Raw genomic sequence first — 18,974 nt, 5'->3', positions numbered from 1 at the left:
GCCATTTCCTATCTCTCTAAATAAATAAATTAATGGAGATATCCTATCTCCTAGAACTGGAAGGGACCTTGAAAGGTCATCAAGTCCAGCCCCCTGCCTTCACTAGCAGGACCAAGTACTGATTTTGCCCCAGATCCCTAAGTGGCCCCTTCAAGGATTGAACTCACAACCCTGGGTTTAGCAGGCCAATGCTCAAACCACTGAGCTATCCCTCTCTTTTTGTACTGGGACCAGAATATCACATCTGTACAAAGGAGGCTGCTGTCAGCTGTTTTTCCATTGTAACTGTAGGTTGTGCAGTTTGACATGAAGAGAATCCCATGTGCATGTCGCTGATGAGGACTTTATTCTTATTTTGAAGGTGACCCCTCACTACATGGTGATGTCTGGTCTTGGCTGGAATTTATCCTCACCTCTATTTTCGGTGCCCTTTGGGTCCTTCCTCTCTTTGTGCTCAGTAAAGTCGTCAATGCCATCTGGTTTCAGGTAGGTGAAGATGATGAGGAACAGCCCTCGTTAGCTGTGGGAGCAGGAGTTCACATTAAACAAGTGACATAGTATATGCTGTGTTACGGTGGGTCAGTTAAGACCATAGAGCAATAGTACATCCCACAGCCTCCTTTAGTTTTAGTGTGGAGGGTGACTGTGACGGGGTTGGGACTCATCACCTGGCGCCTCCTACTGGTTGTTTCAGGAATTAGCTCTGTCCAGTGGAGCACTCCCTCCTGGTAGTGTCCCGTCTGTCATCTCGCCCTCGGTTGGCATGTCCGGATCCGTGTTGCTCCTAAGCTCACGGCGTCCTCTTCGAGCCACTGCCCTCCGGCAGAGCCCCTTAGTCCATCCTCGCCCCCTTCCGGGGGGGGATCAATCAGCTGCCTCTCTGCGTCCTGGCTGATGTGGCCAACTGCACCCTCAAAGTCACTCCCCTCTTGGCAGGGGGTTGGTGCAGCTCTAGATGGCTGCTCCGTCGGCCGGGTGCAAGGCAAGGGGGAAAGCGGGGGACCCAGGCCCGCCCACTACTCTGGGTCCCAACCCAGGGACCCTCTAGTGGCAGCCGTCCTGCCCTCCTTCTCTCCCTCTGTCTGTCCACGTCCCTGGGCCGCTTCCCCTTTGGCCCCTAGCACCAGGTAGGCCCTTCCCTTCAGGGCCTGCAGCCTGACAGACTCCGGGCTAGAGTTACCCTCTGCTCCCCCGGGCCTGCCCAGCACTGCGCTGTCCCGGGTGCTATTCTCCCAGCCTGGAGACAAACCTTCCCCTGTTGAAGGCCTGGGACAGATTGACTGCTCCTTTCCAGAGCAGCCTTCTTATAGGGCTGAGCCTGGCTCCCTCCAATCTGGGCCCTGATTGCTCCCTATAAGGCCTTCCCTGATTGGCTTCCTGTCTGTGCAGGCCCACTGGCCTGCTGCAGCCCAAATTCAGGGAGTGGGGCAGCCGCCCCACTACAGTGACCAATCAGATTGAGATGGAACATTGTATGCTGGAACATGTAGTTTCCACAGACCTCTGTAAATGAGCCATAACCTGCTTTATTTCAGATGTATTAGATAGGGCCTTCTGGCTCAAACAAGCTGCTCGCATGGCCCTAATTTGGGCAAAGTGTGGAAGGCCATATGCTCTGTTATGTATAATGCCATAAAAGGAACATTTCTACACAAAGGTTATTGTTCCAGATGTGATGTGCAGTAGTTGCTTGTGTTGAGTGTGTTGGCAGGTGCACTGTGGAGTATGTGCAGTGTGTTTCATGATGATGGGGAGATGGCTTGCTGCTTTCTGCGAGAAACGACCACTGTTCTTTTTCTTGCCACCGTTATTTGATTGACAGTATGTTTGGAAAACATGCAATGGAGACAGCATGGTGATGTGATTAGAGAAAGGGATGGGGAGTGGGGGGTGTGAGTTCTAGTCTCAGCTCTGCCACTGGCTTACTGTATGACCTTTTGGACTCTGTGCCTCAGTTTCCCCATTTGTAGCAATGGGGTTAATGATACCCAGGTTTCTAAAGTACTCTGAGCCCCTTGAATGAAAAGTGCAAACCCTTATTACTACATATAATAAGCTGTTACTGCATCAGTAAAAGACAAGATTGCATCCTGAAAGGGTACTCAGTGGAACCGGCATGCTGACTGCAGATCAGCAGTGCAGTCACTCGTGTTAATTGTCTTTGTAAACTGGTTTCCCTGAAATGTGTTTCTCTATTTCAGGACATTGCAGATTTGGCATTTGAGGTTTCCGGAAGAAAGCCCCAGCCCTTTTCCAGTGTCAGTAAAATCATTGCTGACATGCTATTTAACCTCTTACTGCAAGCACTGTTCCTCATCCAGGTGAGATTAGACCTTCCTTGGGTTTTGTATCTGGGTCAGTAGAGAACCAAGTGCATATTAGCTGTGAAATGCTGAGGGGGAGATGCCAAACCATTCTGCTCTTCGAATGCAGCTGTTGTTCATTAGTGACAGCCTTGGAAGAGAAAACCTCTTGGCTGGAGGGCTGAGCTGTGACCAGGAAACTGTTATATGCAGAGAATTGTGGCCAAATTGATTGATGTTCCCAAAGTGACAGGATGAGCTTGCTAGAAGGGAGGTGGGGTTCGGAGGGTCCTATTGGAGGGCGGGGGAATAAAATTAAAACTACTAGACATCAAGGTCCTCTCTAGTTGTGCTCCCATATCACTCTCTAGGGTGAAGATAAATGTATTGTGTTCCTGCTGTGCTGTACATATATCCACCACTGCAGAAAGCAAACTCAATCAATTTCTTCTCTTCCTCTGCAGGGGATGATTGTGAGCCTCTTCCCAATTGATATCATTGGCCAGTTGGTTAGCCTCCTGCACATGTCGCTGCTCTACTCCCTGTACTGCTTTGAGTACCGCTGGTTTAATAAAGGTTAGTGCTACCCTTCACTTCCAAGGCTAACAGCATGTGTCTGGGGACATTCTGCATTGCTGGAAATATTTTAAATGCATAAGCTCCCCGATAGGAGGACAATCCAGTTTCAAACACACTTTATCCAGACAAGTAACTTGGGATGTTACCAAGTGATCTCTCTCTCTCTCTCTCTCTCTTTCTCCCTTCCTCACCTCAAGAGTATGGAATATGAGCCTCTCTTTAGAGAATCAATCTCTGCTGTATTTGCAGATTTGTTTTTTTCAGAGCATTAAACCTTACTAGGCTGATAGATTTCTTGTGCTGTTTACACAAGAGCAATTTAACTAGGAGATGATTTTCACTTGTACTACTCTATTAAATGGTCTTGCCTGTTTAGTCACATTTGGATGTTAGTTCTCAGTAATGGGTCTGAGTATAGGAGCTGAGGTGTTGCTCAAGGGAGACACGTCAATAAGATGAATAAAACAGAGCAGCACCCCAAAGCACCTCATAGTTGGGAGTGAGATCCTGCTGTTATGGGGACTGCATAAGCAATGGATCAACCAAACCACTAGTGGTCCAAGAGACTGTTCTACTGAGAGAGAGGAATGTTGGCTACAACACTGGCACGTTATCCCTGACTTTCTTCAGAAGGTGCTATGGGAACATTTCCACCTGAAACAGTCACCAGATGGGACTTGTCTGAAGTCTGGCACCTCTGACATCGCAGCCAACCCTTCTCTGGTGCATGCTCCATTGCAGTGTGAATCCAAATCCTGATAGGGATCTTGACTCCACATCTTTATGGCATCAAGGTGTGGGTGCAATACACAGAGCAGTACAGACACCAGGGGGGTGAATACATCATTTCACAATCCATTTAACACTGGCTGAGAAGGGGCCACTATAGATGACTTACTGCCCTTCTCTGTTTTTCTGTGACTGAACACTCTTGGTTGTGCTGTCCTGAATCTCTTGCCTGCTTATTCATTGAGGCTATAGCAGAAATAGTCACATGGTGTTTGAAGCGGCAGGAAAGATGAGTAGAATAATAAACATTTGTTTGAGGGCCAGATGCAGTCTGAAATTCTCCTGGTGGCTCTCACTTGAAAGCCTTGGATTTGGTCCCCTTCTGACTTGGTTTGCAGTGTACCATAGAATTCGTAGTTCCAGGGGAAAAAGCAAGGTTGTCTTGTGTAATGGTTTTTCAGCTCCAAATATTTTCCACTCCATGGAATTAAGTCAAACAGGAACTAAATCCAAAGAGGCAATCTTACCATCATTGGAACCATTTGAATTCTAAATTCAGCTGGAGAAAAAAACACTAGAAGAAAAGAGAACTTTCATTTCTAATGCTAGAGCTCTGGATTGGGAAGGAGCCTGATGATGAATGTCAGGTAGGCCTAGGCCATCTCTTGCCCTGTAATGCACATATCCAGACATGCAGAACATGAACATTTACTTGTCTCTCACAGCTATGGTAAAATTGTTTTAATTGTTTAACCTTCTCCAGCAAAGGTAATAGAAGAAAAACCGAAATGATGGTATCTTTTTCCTTTCAGATTAGAGAGAGATGCCTTGACAACTTGTGCTGACAAAAGATCCCATGTTACTTTTCACAAGAGGAGTGTTAGTTCAGTTTTACAATTGGAATAACTTAATTTTGCCACCTACTTTCAACTATTATTGAAGTTTCAGTCTAACATAGCGTTATTTTGCATCACACCATATGCCTCAGGGCATTTTAAGCATAAAAAGACAGGAAGCTCATAATCTAAATTAGATTCTTCATTTAACACCGTAAATGTTCTGTATTTTTACAGGCCACTGGCAAATTACTGCCACATTTATTCCAAATGTGTCTGCATTTCAATGATGGTAGATGTGATTTTTATCAAGGGGAAAAACCTTTACAAGAAAGTTTTTAAAAAAAGCAGTGGGGAGGAAGGTAGAAACCTACTATATTTTTTTAAAAAAGCATAGTCCTCCATATTTTAACCGAGCTTTTCTGAGGTTACTCTTTGAAGTCTTGATGTTATCTAAACTTGGAGTTTAATCAACTGCTTTTTGTCTTGTGCCGTTTGTCTTATCAAGTCAGTGGCTCCAGTAAACCAAGTTTATATTCTGTTTTTTACTACAAAAGCGGCAAAACAATTACATTTTTAGACTCTGAAGAACATCTCTATTTCTATGGTGGTGTAAATCACGGATCCCTTGTCAGATTTTATGGAAGCATGATAGAAAAATTCTACTGTCGTCTCAGGCTTCACACACCGCTTTTGAGGCTGATATTCTTTTGTTTGTGGATTTTATGGGGTAGATCCCAAATCTAATTTATAATAGACACTTGTTTGCAACCTTACCTATGGAATGGCCACTACAGCTCCCTTATGTAGTTTATAAATTACTTTGGGATCATGCAGGATGCCTGACACTCTAGAAATATGAGATTTAGTGACAACACATGCTCTTTAGCCAAAACTTTTCTGCCTTAGTTCCTTAAATTTCTGTACGTCAACTTGTGTTTTTTATTAGGAATTGAAATGCATCAACGGTTATCCAACATTGAGAGGAACTGGCCCTATTACTTTGGATTTGGTTTACCGCTGGCTTTTCTCACTGCAATGCAGTCGTCTTACATCATCAGGTGACTTTCACTGTAAATTGGGAGCACTGGGCGTCCTTGCTTTGAGGGTGATGAATGCAGAGGTAACACGTCCCCCAAATACCACCTAAAATTGCCAGCCTCCACGAGACCACCAGAGAAGTGTACCTTTCCCCAACCCCTGCAGGTCAGAGGAGTATATCTGCTTCCACAGCACCATAGGAAAATAGCTCTGCTAATAAGTAGTTGGAGGGAAAAGTACATTTCGGAATAAGGAAGGTTTCTCCATTAAAATCAGAACTGTAGTGCAGATTCTTCCACCGAACTGCCATACAACCATGAGACATAATTTGGATAATAGAATCTTCCCTACTTCCTGCCCCACTGTATTGACCATTCTGGAGGCACAGTGGCTGGGAAAAGCTCATAAATCCTCTCCCTGCTCAGAAATCTTCTCTCTGCTGAGATGATGTCATTGCTGTTTGCTTTCTGATTTCTCGTCCTGCTCTGACTTTGCTGAAACCTTCTCCCATACGATTGGAATACTCTTACAGACGGAGCCAACGTTAGCGGCATGTTTTCTTTTATCCTTATAATGCAGAGCAGTAAGTAGACTAGCAGGGGCCACTATTTATTGATGCAGACAAGCTTCTCTCTGGTGAGCTGCCTTTCTAACTGTGTCGGCCCTGCCTAAGGTAACACAGAGACAGCATATATGTGGGAGGTAAATCCCAATTCCTGTGTCAAGCTGCGTATCTGTCCCTTCTTCTGAAAGGTCACTGAATACTTAAAAGAACACTGCAGTGGATCCCAGCAGGGAAAGATTTAAACATGCCCAGATCCTACCGGAGTTACTTGTCCTTTATTTATATTGTCAATGCCACACCTTTTACTCGTCTTCCATGTGACTGAGATTGTCTCCCTTAAAGCTGCAGTGACGTGCTGATGGTTGCAGTAGTAGTCCCATGAAGCCCACAGCAATCTCTATTTAATATGCAGGTGCAGCCTATGGAAGCTACAGATCCCGGCACGTGATACTCTCTCTTGATCTGAGCTGCCGGAAAATGTAGTCTCTGCACAATGTGTTTCCCTATAAACATTGTGACGGGTGCCGTCTGCTCCATTTATACAAATTCAGTGTGGCCCTTGGTTGGGCTGTTTGATTTCCCCTGTGTTTAATGGTGCTTCGCTTCATCCTTCTCCACTCCCTGCAAAGAGATGTCCTGAAATCAGCTTCCATTGCGTGGGAGGTCATTTTCCTGTGTAACCTTATTATGACACCAACTTACAGTAATTGGCTTTTTGCTCAATGTGCGTTCTTCTTTTTGCAGTGGCTGCCTGTTCTCCATTCTTTTCCCTCTATTTATCATCAGCGCCAATGAAGCAAAGACACCTGGGAAAGCATAGTAAGTATTTTCCGTAGGAAACTCATGATAATGCTAGATGCAGGACGAACTGACAGGGGGTGCCCTTGTGCATCTCTGAACATATTGGTCATGTAATGATGAAAGAACGATAGTGTTGGGACACCTTCATTAATTTAAAATAAGGGAAATTAAACAGGATTTTATTAACAGAGAGGACATTGTGTTAACATTTCAAAAGGGTGCGTTATTGGGAAGGGAAAGGTTCTCTGAGGTTATTGATAGACCTGCACTGAACTGAAATCCTCTTATGTCACCCTCCCTGTATGCCAAAACCCTGGAATTCCTGGGCAGCCGTCGGCTCAGCTCTTATCTGCAGCTTCAAGCTTTTCAAGGCAGATTTAACCCCACGGTTGGAATAATTGGGTCTGCTTTGTCCTCCCTATGTAGATACAAGGATGGAATGGAGGCATCCTGCATTTCCTGGGGGGGTGGATATGATAACTGTGCCTACATTAGGCCTTTACTCTTTGTCACTGTAGAGTGTATCTACTAATCTGTGTTGTGAAGACACTCATTATCCTAGAATATACTAAGCAAAATATAAAAACGGACAAAGGGAGCTTCTTACTGCACTATTATATTAATGTGTTTGTGTGTGTGCATGCACGTATGCGTGCAAGAGACACCAATTGAGACTTTGGGATGGGAGCTCACAGCATTTGTTCTGTGTTTCAGCCATTTCCAGCTGCGTCTCTTCTCCTTGGTGGTTTTCCTCAGCAACAGACTCTTTCACAAGACCGTTTACCTTCAGTCCACCCTGAGCAGCTCCTCCTCAGTAGATAGACTGCCCTCTCCTCACTCATCCCCTGCCAAACAGAAGGCTGCTTTGAGGCACTGAACCACAACCAAAGGGGTGTGTGTGTGTGTGTGTGTCATCCTTGGCTGCTACATGTGCCCCTGTGACCTAGGGAAGGGCAGGACCCATTCTGCCAAGGGGCTTGTGCATTTCCCCACTAACCACCATTGTAAGCGCCACTTGGACATTGGTTTTGTGTCACATTGAGAGCGTGGATGGAAATCTCTGGAAAAGTCTGGATTTTTAACACCTTTGTGAGTTTTAAAAAGCCGGGTTCTCTGTGCGTGTTTTATAGAGTGTAACAGACCTGTGCCTGTACTGTTTTGTATACTCTTTTCCTGTGCCATTTCCCTCGATACCCCAGGAAGAATGGTTTTGTAATCCACGTTTTGCTGTAGCTTTGTGGAGCTGATGGGAGTGTCTAAAGTAGATTGCGCCACAACTGTTGGATTCCTCAATGATTATAGTTCTTTGTATAATGTATCTCAGGTCAGGTTTTTGTAATTCCTGCTGTGCTGAAAAGCAGAATTAGAAGAAAACTGGATCATGCTGATCTAGGGGCAAGATCAATTTATATAGAGAGGGGACTCTCCCAGCCCACTATCCAATGAGCTTCAGTCAAGCTCTTTCTGTCAACTGGCAAACTTTGGGTCTTTCCTCAATACAAGACTTGGACAAGTGCCACCTTTCTGTATCCAGTATATATACTGGAGAGCATCGCCTTTCATCAGGATGACGCAAATTCCTAACCTAAACAGCAGAATGTGGTGGGTTTTTTTAAATACTGTTTGGAGCTGGGGAAAGCTCCTGAAATTTCAAAGGGAAATTGTATAAACAAGGTCAGGAAGTGAAATGGAAACTTATTGAAACACTTTAACTCTGTAGTTGGGTTGTAAGGTTTTTTAATGTATCTTTTTGTCTCAGCAATCAGATGCTTTTGAAAATTAGTGTCTGCCAGTTTTCCGTGGAGACACCATGCATACTGGCGGTATTTAAAAAATAATTCAAAATTATGAGGTTCCAAACTGTATCCAGACAACACAAGGGAGAACAAGCAGTTTCTACTGGACTCATGGGAGAACGGACAGACTTGGGCTGCACCATTGCCCTGCTTAAAGTAGGTAGTGTGTGTCTTGGGGAAGAGAAAGAGCTTGTGCAATTAACGTGAAAGGCTCCAAGTCTGTCGCCATGGCAACACTATCTCTACTGCAGTTGTTGTCCCAGCCTAGGTGGAATGGTATTAGCCAAAGTACACTTACTTGGTTGTAGCTGCAGTGAAACTGCTTTGTCAGCTCAGGATATGTGAATTCATGTGTGTGTGTAAGTCTCTGTGTGTGTGTGTGTATATATATATACTCTGTATACACAAAGGGAGAGTGAGCTATACTGGTTCTAGACAGTGTTCTTGCATGTAAAATTTCTGTTTGGCAGAAAAAAATCTGTAAAATTCAAGAAGCCCTTGGTTTTTCAGAACCGAGGTTGGTCTACAGATAAACTTTTCTCTAGTATTTTCACACTGAAATATTAAATGAAAATGAACAAAAAAATCAAAAATTGCAATGGGTTCTGTCTGAGCACTGATGTTAATGTTAAAAGGAAAAAAACTGCATTTTACTGTGGATGGGTCATTCTTAAATTGCAATCCGGGGACTTTGAGGCTCTACATGTGGGAAGGGAGGTGGGGGAGATTTGGGAAACAGTTCAATACAACTTGATCCTGGAGGCAAATGGAAATAGAATTTGAACTTCCCTTAAGCTTCTCTAAATAATGTGAATGACTCTCTCGGCTTGCTACAAAGCACTCTCAAATTAATACTAGAGAGAGCCACTTTAAGCATGGCCTGCTAAACCTAGGGTTGTGAGTTCAATCCTTGAGGGGGCCATTTAGGGATCTGGGGCAAAAATCTGTCTGGGGATTGGTCCTGCTTTGAGCAGGGGGTTGGACTAGATGACCTCCTGAGGTCCCTTCCAACCCTGATATTCTACAATTCTATGTTACGTGTTCTCTCGAGCAAGCTACAGGGAAGAGAAGGGGCAGATTCATATGAGATTCGATAATTTTGAAAATGAACATTTTTGAAAGAGATTGTATACAATCTTAGTTTACTGTACAACCAAAACCTTTGTTTTAACAGCAGTTAAGGTTGCTAAATGACAATATATTAACCTATTCCATTACTGACACAAATCAAGCGTTTCAAAGCAAGGAAATAGTTTTGGACACTACATCTGACATTGCCCACTTAATAAGCAACCATACTGTTCTTATCAGGAATTCAGAGATGTGCACATCTTTAACTACAGCAGGTGCATGAGTTTTCAAGGAGATTTAACTCTATGGAAAGTTTGAAGGGGCAGCAATGAGATTGTTTTAAGCCAAAGGGAGGAAGACAAATGATAGACAATTCAGCATTCAGATCAGGGGAACTTTAATGTCCTGTAACTCAAAAACAGTTGGACTAACTTTGCAAAAACTTCCTTTGTTGCTTTCTGAGTAAACATGGCAGTTTTCAGACCAAACTGACTTTCTAATTCAAAGTTATATTGGGGCTAAAAGTGGGCAATGGAACGGAGGTTGGTTCCATATTTAACTGTGAAGGGGCTACTGCCTTTCTCCAGTATGCAATCTGTTATACACATCTATTGTTTGATCATACATATATAGATTAACGTGGCTATGGGAATCTCCCTTCTCGGGCTAACATGATAAATTAATGATGCCTTAACTGAAATAAACAGCATGGAGGAGGGTTACACTGGGCCTGTAACCTAGTACTTTTTCTAGATTATCCTGCTTAAAAACACTTCTTGCTAGAAGGATGTAGCAAGACTTCCCTGGCCAATGGTACTGGGCTGAAGTCTGGCCACCATCAGCTGGATAGTGATTGAAGGCTATGAAAGTGACAGGGGTCATTTGAGGGAAACTCCATGTTCTAATATACTCCTCATTGTGGTCTGGGCTGCATGAGTAGCTGGGTTTTGAAGAGTTAATGAAACATAGAACAGGTGAAGGTATTGCTGCTTCTCTGGCAAGTGTACCAGCCAGCTCCCTCCCTCTAACCCTAATAGCTTTCCAACCATGTTTGGCCTCTCCGTTTTCTGGATGAAGACCTCTGTTCCAGACAAGGCCTGCTGTTTCCTATTCACCTATGCACCATCAAATGACCAGTGCTGCTTGAGCTGCTCGCAGCTCTGGTCTGCTGATTGATACAGGAGGCCAAATTCCATAGTGAGCTACAGCACACATAAGAGGCAGGCAGCAGTAATGCAGTGGAGTTCAGCAGACAATCTCATAACAAGGCTTCTCCTCCCTGCCTAAGCAAACCAGGGACAAAAGGCTACAAACCCAATACTGTGGGTAGGATTCTTCTCCCTCTGTGTGGCCTTGTTTCCTAGATAGGTCTTGCCTATCTAGGAAAAGGGAGTAGAAGCTTCTCCTTTGTTAGCCTGTCAATGGGGGCCTTCCAGCTTTCTGTTGCAGTACACTACACAGTGCTGCATTATTTAGAGGCGAACAATGTGGAATTCACAGGTTCCAAAGAATGAACCAAGCCCTTCACTGAGATGATGGTGGATTTCTGCATATAGTTACAAGGTATTGGACCCTAGCTGCTGTTTGTTCCCATAGCAATCAGAGCAAGACAAACACTGAGGAAGGGAGCAGCACATGAGGTGCCAGCAAGTTTGTAAGGGTACTGCTGTGCCAGCGAGTATGTGGGAATGTTTCCTAGGCTGTCAAAAATAAAATGGAACGAGGAGATTCAGTTAAGCCATCCCAGGGGTAAGGATTTCAAGAAGCCAAGTGTGGAACAAATGCTCAACCACATAGCTCCTGTCCACTGAAAGTGCATGAGTTGGGGACACAGAAGGGAAAGTATGGTGAGGGAAGTAGGATTTAATTCTCTTACATATGTAACTGATGGGAGATTTAAGATCTGTAGCCTAAAGATGTTTGTGGGTAGTGTCGGAGGGAGGGGATCTACCACTGCTGTGCCATGTCCTTGGGCAGACTCTCCTGCCCCTTTTCCAAACCCTACCCATGACCTTAACTCACCTTTATGTGGCCTCCTTTTGTAGCTTGCTGAATGTTGCAGTGTGTGCCACATAAAATAGGAGGTAGCACTGGCCACTACATGGTCGCAAATGGTTGTGTAATTATTGCAGTGTTACCTTTAGCATGATTAAATCTCTGGGTCAAACCCTGCTCACACAGGCAGCCACACTGAAGTCAATGGGACTAGTTATAGGAGTATAATGAGCAGAATTTGGCTGAGACAAGGCGGGTGAGATATCTCCTGGGATTCACAGAAGAGGCAATCTCTCACAGATATTCCTCATCTCTCAGCATAACTTTGAGGCTGCCAAAAAGTCATTGCATCATGCTGTGATGGGAAGATGCTGGACTCCAGATTCCCCTTCAGTCTGAGAAATATGCAAATAGACAGGAATCCAGCCTCTTCTCAGAGAGCTATGTGAGCATATAGTCACTCGGTGTTGTCCCACTACAGCTGCTAGAATTGCATTTAATCCACAGCAATACATAGCCCGTAGACTCTCAGATCTATTTAAAGATACAGAATGACTACATCAGGCATTCGAGTGCCCCCTCTTTTCCAACTGACTGCATCCACAATTTGGTGGAAGTGTACCCAGATGTGAGGAGAGAAAAGCGGGAGAAAGAGACAATGTAACGTAGAAAGTAACAACTGGACAGAAAAGTCACTCTGCAACAAGTGAAAACAGCACATATGAGAAGGAAAAGAAAATGGCCTGGAGATGGAGAGAATGGGTTAGAAAGGTATGGAGAAAGGGGGGGGGGGAATGGAAAAAGATAACAAGGTTGACATTGTTTTCTGGTGAGTAATTTCAGTGATGCTGCTTTAGTTTATTATACTCTCTCCAACTTTGAAAAAAAAGATTTTGTGCTTATGCACAAACCCTAGCATATGCAACTGCGCCCAGCTCCCTCTGCAGCAGGCAACCAGAAGCTAGAGGAAAGAATCCCCTGATAGCCCTCTTCATCCCAAAACCCCACATAAATCCAGAAAGAAACCAACCACTCAAACCCAAGAAAACCATGGAGAGTTTTTACCCTGGGAGGGGTGGAGAGCCAGAGCCCTCCATGAAATCCCTTAAGGATGTTACAGGGAAGGGTTCAGTGAGCACAAAACTGGGGGTTGTGGTGTGGAACCTTCAGGTCTGGGCCACACACAGATTTTGAACTCATGTAACTAGCTGGGTTGGGGATGATTTTTGCCTTTACAATTACTGCAGAATAGCCCTGCTGGGGGTGCGCTAGACTCACGTACAGGTGGCTTGCCTGTATGGACACAGCAAGACAGGCCCATGGAGGGAGTGAGCCCAGGTGCTGATGCCAGCCTCACACAGGCCTAGCAGAACAGTCCTGTAGGGGTGGGGCTGGGTTAGGGTTGCCAGGCATCTGGTTTTCAACCAGAATGCCCGGTTGAAAAGGGACCCTTGTGGCTCCAGTTGCCACTGCCAACCGGGACATTAAAAGTCCAGGACTAAGGCAGGCTCCCTGTGGCTCCCAGAAGCAGCCACATGGACAGCCAGGGAGGCTCAGTAGCTCCCATTGCCCGGGAACCGCAACCAATGGGAGCTGGGGTGCAGGGCCGGCTCCAAGCACCAGCACAGGAGGCAGGTGCTTGGGGCAGCCAATGGAGAGGGGCGGCACGTCCGGGTCCGCGGCAGCAATTTGGTGGCGAGTCCCTCACTCCCTCTCGGAGGGAAGGACCTACCGCCGAAGAATAAAGCGGCGTGGTAGAGCTGCCGCCGATTGTGGCTCAGCTCCCCTCCCCTCCTCCCGCTTTGGGCGGCAAAAAAGCTGGAGCGGGCCCTGCTGGGGTGGCCTGCAGGCATGAGGGCAGCATACAGAGCGTCCCTGGCAGTCATGTGCCTAGGAACTGCAGGCCACTTCCTGGGAGCCGTGTTAATTACCAGCAGGACCCCACACCCGCTCCTACACCCCACCCCCCTGCCCTAGCCCAGAGTTCTCTCCCACACCCAAACTCCCCCCACAACCCTGTCCCAGCCTGGAGCCCCCTCCTGCACCCCAAACCCCTCATCCCTGGTCCCACCCCAGAGCTGCACCTCCAGCTGGAACCCTCATACACACCTAGGGTTACCATATTTTAAGTGTCCAAAAAGAGGATACTCCACAGGCCCTGGCCCTGCCCCAACTCTGCTGCTTCCCGTGAACATTTGATTCACGGGAAGCCTGAAGCAGGCAGGCAGCAGGCAAGCTGGGGCTGGGGGGCACAGCCCAGTCCGGGCCCCCACCCCGGTCATAGAATCATAGAATATCAGAGTTGGAAGGGACCTCAAGAGGTCATCTAGTCCAACCCCCTGCTCAAAGCAGGACCAATTCCCAGCTAAATCATCCCAGCCAGGGCTTTGTCAAGCCGGGCCTTAAAAACCTCCAAGGAAGGAGACTCTACCACCTCCCTAGGTAACGCATTCCAGTGTTTCACCACCCTCCTAGTGAAATAGTTTTTCCTGATATCCAACCTGGACCTCCCCCACTGCAACTTGAGACCATTGCTCCTTGTTCTGTCATCTGCCACCACTGAGAACAGCCGAGCTCCATCCTCTTTGGAACCCCCCTTCAGGTAGTTGAAGGCTGCTATCAAATCCCCCCTCATTCTTCTCTTCTGGAGACTAAACAATCCCAGTTCTCTCAGCCTCTCCTCATAAGTCATGTGCTCCAGACCCCTAATCATTTTTGTTGCCCTCCGCTGGACTCTTTCCAATTTTTCCAGCTCCCTCCAGCAGCCGGCCCAGGCAAGAGGCTCTGGCCCCGGTGTCTCCCGCCCGGCCTGGCTCAGGCCCTGGGGTGCTGGCCCCGGCCAAGCACCGCCGGCCCCAGTGGCTCCGGCCCCCGGCCGAGCACCGCTGGCCCCTCCCTCCCTATTTTCCCGGACATGTCCGGCTTTTTGGGATTCCCTCCTGGACGGGGATTTGAGGCCTGAAAATCCGGACGTATGGTAACCCTATACACACACCCCATCCCGGAGTCCCCTCCCACAACCAAATTCCCTCCCAGAGCCCACCACAGCCTGTCCTCCCCACTCTAGCCTGGAGCCCCCTTATCACTGGCCCCACCCCCGAGCCCTCACCCCACCCCCAACCTCATCCCAGTGAGAATGAGTGAGGCTGGGGGAGAGCGGGGGCGCGGGCAGGGTTTTCAGTTTTGTGCGATCAGAAAGTTGGGACAGCTGTGGGGGGAGGGCGGGGAGTGAGCCCTGGGGCCCGCCGGGCACAGCGATCCCAGGCCGGGCCGGGCCGCCCACATTGTGGGAGCTCTAGCGGGATAGATCACGTGGCTCAGGCCCTGACACGGGAAATTGTCCTAGGGTACCGCCCCCTCCCGACCGCCACCGCCACCGCCACCGCCACCACCAGGCCCCGCCTAGCCAGCACCACTTCCGAATCCGGTCACGTGACCCCCTGTCCGCCGGCCCCTTCCGGGCGTCTCTCGCCTGGACCGACACGTCACTGCTCGCGCCTCAACCAAACTGCCCCACTCTCCGGACCCCGCCCCTCCTCTCCCCTTTCCACCAGCCACAAATCACTCCTCGAGCGTCGGTCCCGCCCACCTCCGCGCTGAGTGACAGGCTCGGTATCCAGTCAGCTCAGGCGTAGCGGGTCGCCTCCCCGCGGCGCGGTGAGGGACAGCGGTGTGTGCCAATGGCGTGTTCCCAGGAGCGAGGGGCGGGGAGGAGGAGCGAGCCGGGGGGGGGGGCGGCAGGCAGGGGTGGGTGCGCGGCGCAGATGGATGGCTGAGGGAGCGGGGCGGAGAGCAGCGCCCAGGTGAGGGGGTGAGGGCCCGGGACGGCCTGCGGGGCATCCGCGTGGGCAGCGTCGGGTCCCCGGTGCGCGTGCCCGCGTTGGCGGGCTGAGAGGGGGGGGACCGGGGCGGGGGGAGGCGAGGGGGAGCGGGGCGGGGGCTTGTCCTCACTTCCCCTGTCTGGCGTCTCCCCTTCGCTGTTGCGTCCGGGTCCCCCCCATCGTCCCGACCTCCGCCGCCCCCTTGTTAGATCCCCCCCGCCAGGCTGCCCCGCGGCTGGGGGGAGCTCCCCGCACACACCCGCCCAGCCCCGCCTTCAGAGCCCCCCGTTAACGCCCTCCTCGGCCACCAGGCCTCGACACCGCTGCGTGCCCCGGGACCACTGCCCGCCGGGCTGACCAGCCTTGGTGCCTTGTGGGTCCGCCTGTACCTGCCGCTTGCCTCGCGCTCTGAGTGTCAGGCCAGGGGCTCTCTGGGGCAGGGCCGGGCTCCTGTTTCGGTTTGTACAGCGCCTAGCACGAGGGGATCCCAGTCCGTGCCCGGGGCTCCTCAGCACTCCTGCAGCACTCTAATGAATAACGGGCGGCGAGGGTGCAGGCGGCAGTGGCTGGGTAGGAATTGGTGAGGGATAGTAGCCAAGTGGAACAGCTGAGTATGGGTGTAGCTCTGAACACGCTGAGGCCTGTGGCCACGTATCTTTTGTGGCAGCGAGTTCCATAGTCTAGGGCAGTGGTTCTCAAACTTTTTTTTTTTTCCGCAGACCACTTGAAAATTGCTGAGGGTTTTGGCGGACCACTTAATGATCTTTCCAAATGTTGTTTGTGCTGTTAGCTAACTATTGTAAACGATAGGTGCCTGGACCCTGGAGAAGATGCACCTGTAATGTGAGGTGGTGGCCTTGGGGGGCATAAGGGGTAGGTGGGAGGGGGCTTAAAAAAAATCTTAATAATTAATTTTGTTCTACAAATAAAAGCACACCACTCATATTTTAATATCAGTAGTCTTACCTTTCTAATGCAATGGATGTGCTCTCTCTCCCCCGCTGCAGCAGCCCCTGAGCTGGGGCGGGGAAGGAGGGCCGTCTCTTCTTGGCTGCCGCAGCCCTGGAGCTGGGCAAAATCACCTCTTTTTCTCTGGCCGCCGCAGCCCTGCACATCCCTAATTTCGCCCACCCCCTCTTCTCAACTCACTGCCCCCTCCCACCTACCCCTTATGCCCCGCAAGGCCAGCACCTCACGTTACATGTGCATCTTCTCCAGGGTCCAGGCACCTAATTAGTGGCGCCACACCTACGCGGCTCCACTAATTAGATGGGTGGCCTTCAGTCTCTTTTGTGCGGCTGCCCAGGCACGCATCTTAGAGGGAACTATTCGCAGACCACCTGAATGGAGCTTGTGGTCCATGGACCACAGTTTGAGAACCTCTGGTCTAAGGTCAGCTCTCATGAAATTTCTGTCTCCTGCACTAAGGAGCCTTCCCCTGCAGTTTGATAGTTGCATAGCCCCAGTGACAGGGAGCTGTTGTGAGAGGTCATGCTCAAGGTGGGGGGTACCAAGGGCCAGTCCCAAGGAGGGCTATTGGGCTAGAGACTTTGAACTGGACTGTTCAGTGGTGAGAAGTGCAGACCGTGGAGACCTCCGATGAGTTGACTTATGATGCTAAGCTGATGGGCTGCTGTATTTTGTACCATCTGGAGCTTTTTCAGGGCAATATGAATTGCAATAATCAAACCCCAGAGGCCATGAATGACATTTATTATATTGATCCCCACGAGGAGCTCTGTATCTGATAGAAGTGCAATCACCTGGCCAGTCATAGATGGAAGTGGGCACTTTTTTAACATCATGATCATTTGGGTATCCAGTGCCATGGAGGAGTTTAAAACGGACCCCAAGGTTACTGACTGGCCTGCCCTCACTAGTAGGGGGAGTTGTAGAAGAGCCAAATTCCTTGAAGGACTTTCCCTTGTCCTACAAGCATCACCTTCATCTTGCCTGAGTTCAGCTTTAGGGAGATCCAGGTGCTGATTTTGACTGGACATTGAGAGAGCTGGGAGATAGTGCTGCGTACATTTAACATAAAGAAGATGCAAAGCTGGGCATCATCTGTGTTCTGCTGGCACTTCCACCTGTGTTAGCTCTGTAGCTCTCCCAAAGGCATCATAGAGCTGTTGAATAATATGGGGCAGAAGATTGAGTCTTTGGGGCTTGCAGGAGAGGGAACAGTTGCCTGTAATGACTCTCTGTTCAGTCTGAGAGGAAGCAGGGGATGTGATGTCTTGGTGGTATCAGTTCCACAGTTGTTCCATGACCCTGAGCCCCACCCTTTTGCTTATTCCTCTTACTGAGGGCAGTTACTGTACAGGAATTGCAGGTTGCCCTATCCTGATGACAAAATCATGGCTGGACAATGTTCCCTAGAGCCAACTTTGTCAGTTAGTAGAGCGACCTGTGAGGCAGACTGACTGTCTGAATTCCAGATGGTGACACACACTGTAAATATGTCGGCAGCAACTCCAGCACCAGATCCTTTGATACCCTGAAGTTCCTGGGGCTGCTGCCAAGCTCGGAGCTGGATTTTCTGTTATCTAAAAAGTCTCCAGAGCCAGTGCCAGATTCTCTTGCCCTATCACTCCCATGGGCCATTTGCATTCTGTTACCTTTGAGTAGAATAACAATGGTCTTCCTGTGTCCCCTGAAATTGGGAAACTATTAAAAATTTAGGTTTCAGAAAATGGGCCATTTTCATTACCACTACAAGCAGTTCTTTTTCTCTCCTGCTGATAATAGCTCACCTTAACTGCTCGCTCTCCTTATAGTGTGTATGGTAACACCCATTGATTCATGTTCTGTGTGTGTGTGTGTGTGTGTGTGTGTGTGTATATGTGTGTGTATATATATATATATATATATATATATAGTTAGGGTTACCATATTTAAAAAATAAAAAAAGAGGACACTCCACGGGCCCTGGCCCCGCCCCTTCCCCACTGTCAGCCCCACCCTAACTCCCCCTCCTCCCTCCCAGCCACGCAAAAAGGCTGCCCGAGCGCTACTGGCTTCACATTTGCCGGGCAGCCTCCAGACCCTGCGCCCCCGGCCGGCGCTTCCCCAGCGCAGCTGGAGCCCGGGAGGGGAAGCGCCCAGCCAGGGGTGCAGGGTCTGGAGGCTGCCTGGCAAACCATGAAGCCGGTAGCGCTCGGGCTTCGGGCAGCCCCTATGCCTCTGGACCCGCCGGCCGGGCACTTCCCCTCCCAGGCTCCAGCTGCTCTGCTCCTCCCCTGACTCTTCAGCTCTGTTTAAGAGCAGAGCTGCCCCAGTGCTCCGGCTTCAGGCAGCCCCCTTGCCTCCGGACCCCAGCCGCTGGCCAGGCACTTCTCCTCCCCGGCTCCAGCTGCTCTGCTCTCCCCTGACTCAGACTTCGGCTCTGTTTAAGAGCCAAGTTCCCGAGCCAGCGCTACCGGCTTCGGGCAGCCCCC

The 18,974-nt window shown here is 48.9% G+C and overlaps 2 protein-coding genes across 5 annotated transcripts in view; both read left to right on the top strand.

Annotated features, from left to right (window-relative positions):
* The window catches only part of EI24 (EI24 autophagy associated transmembrane protein), a 35,809-nt gene extending 26,573 nt beyond the window's left edge, over positions 1–9,236 (top strand). For all 4 annotated transcript variants that reach the window (XM_034754625.1, XM_034754627.1, XM_034754628.1 and 1 more), the window contains 6 exons: positions 362–486; positions 2,202–2,321; positions 2,768–2,879; positions 5,397–5,508; positions 6,798–6,872; positions 7,569–9,236. In XM_034754625.1, the coding sequence (XP_034610516.1) occupies positions 362–486; positions 2,202–2,321; positions 2,768–2,879; positions 5,397–5,508; positions 6,798–6,872; positions 7,569–7,731 (707 nt within the window). In that variant the 3' untranslated portion in view covers positions 7,732–9,236. The remainder of the gene's footprint in view (positions 1–361; positions 487–2,201; positions 2,322–2,767; positions 2,880–5,396; positions 5,509–6,797; positions 6,873–7,568) is intronic.
* Positions 9,237–15,442: 6,206 nt separating this feature from the next.
* Positions 15,443–18,974, top strand: part of STT3A (STT3 oligosaccharyltransferase complex catalytic subunit A) — a 26,557-nt gene continuing 23,025 nt past the window's right edge. The window contains exon 1 of the mRNA XM_034754630.1: positions 15,443–15,519. The gene's annotated coding sequence lies outside the window, so the exon portion shown is untranslated. The remainder of the gene's footprint in view (positions 15,520–18,974) is intronic.

This window comes from Trachemys scripta, chromosome 21 (assembly GCF_013100865.1).
Source record: "Trachemys scripta elegans isolate TJP31775 chromosome 21, CAS_Tse_1.0, whole genome shotgun sequence".
Classification (NCBI taxonomy): Eukaryota; Metazoa; Chordata; order Testudines; family Emydidae; genus Trachemys; species Trachemys scripta.
The sequence above is the reverse complement of the archived record's forward strand: the minus strand, read 5'-3'. Positions and strand labels throughout refer to the sequence as shown.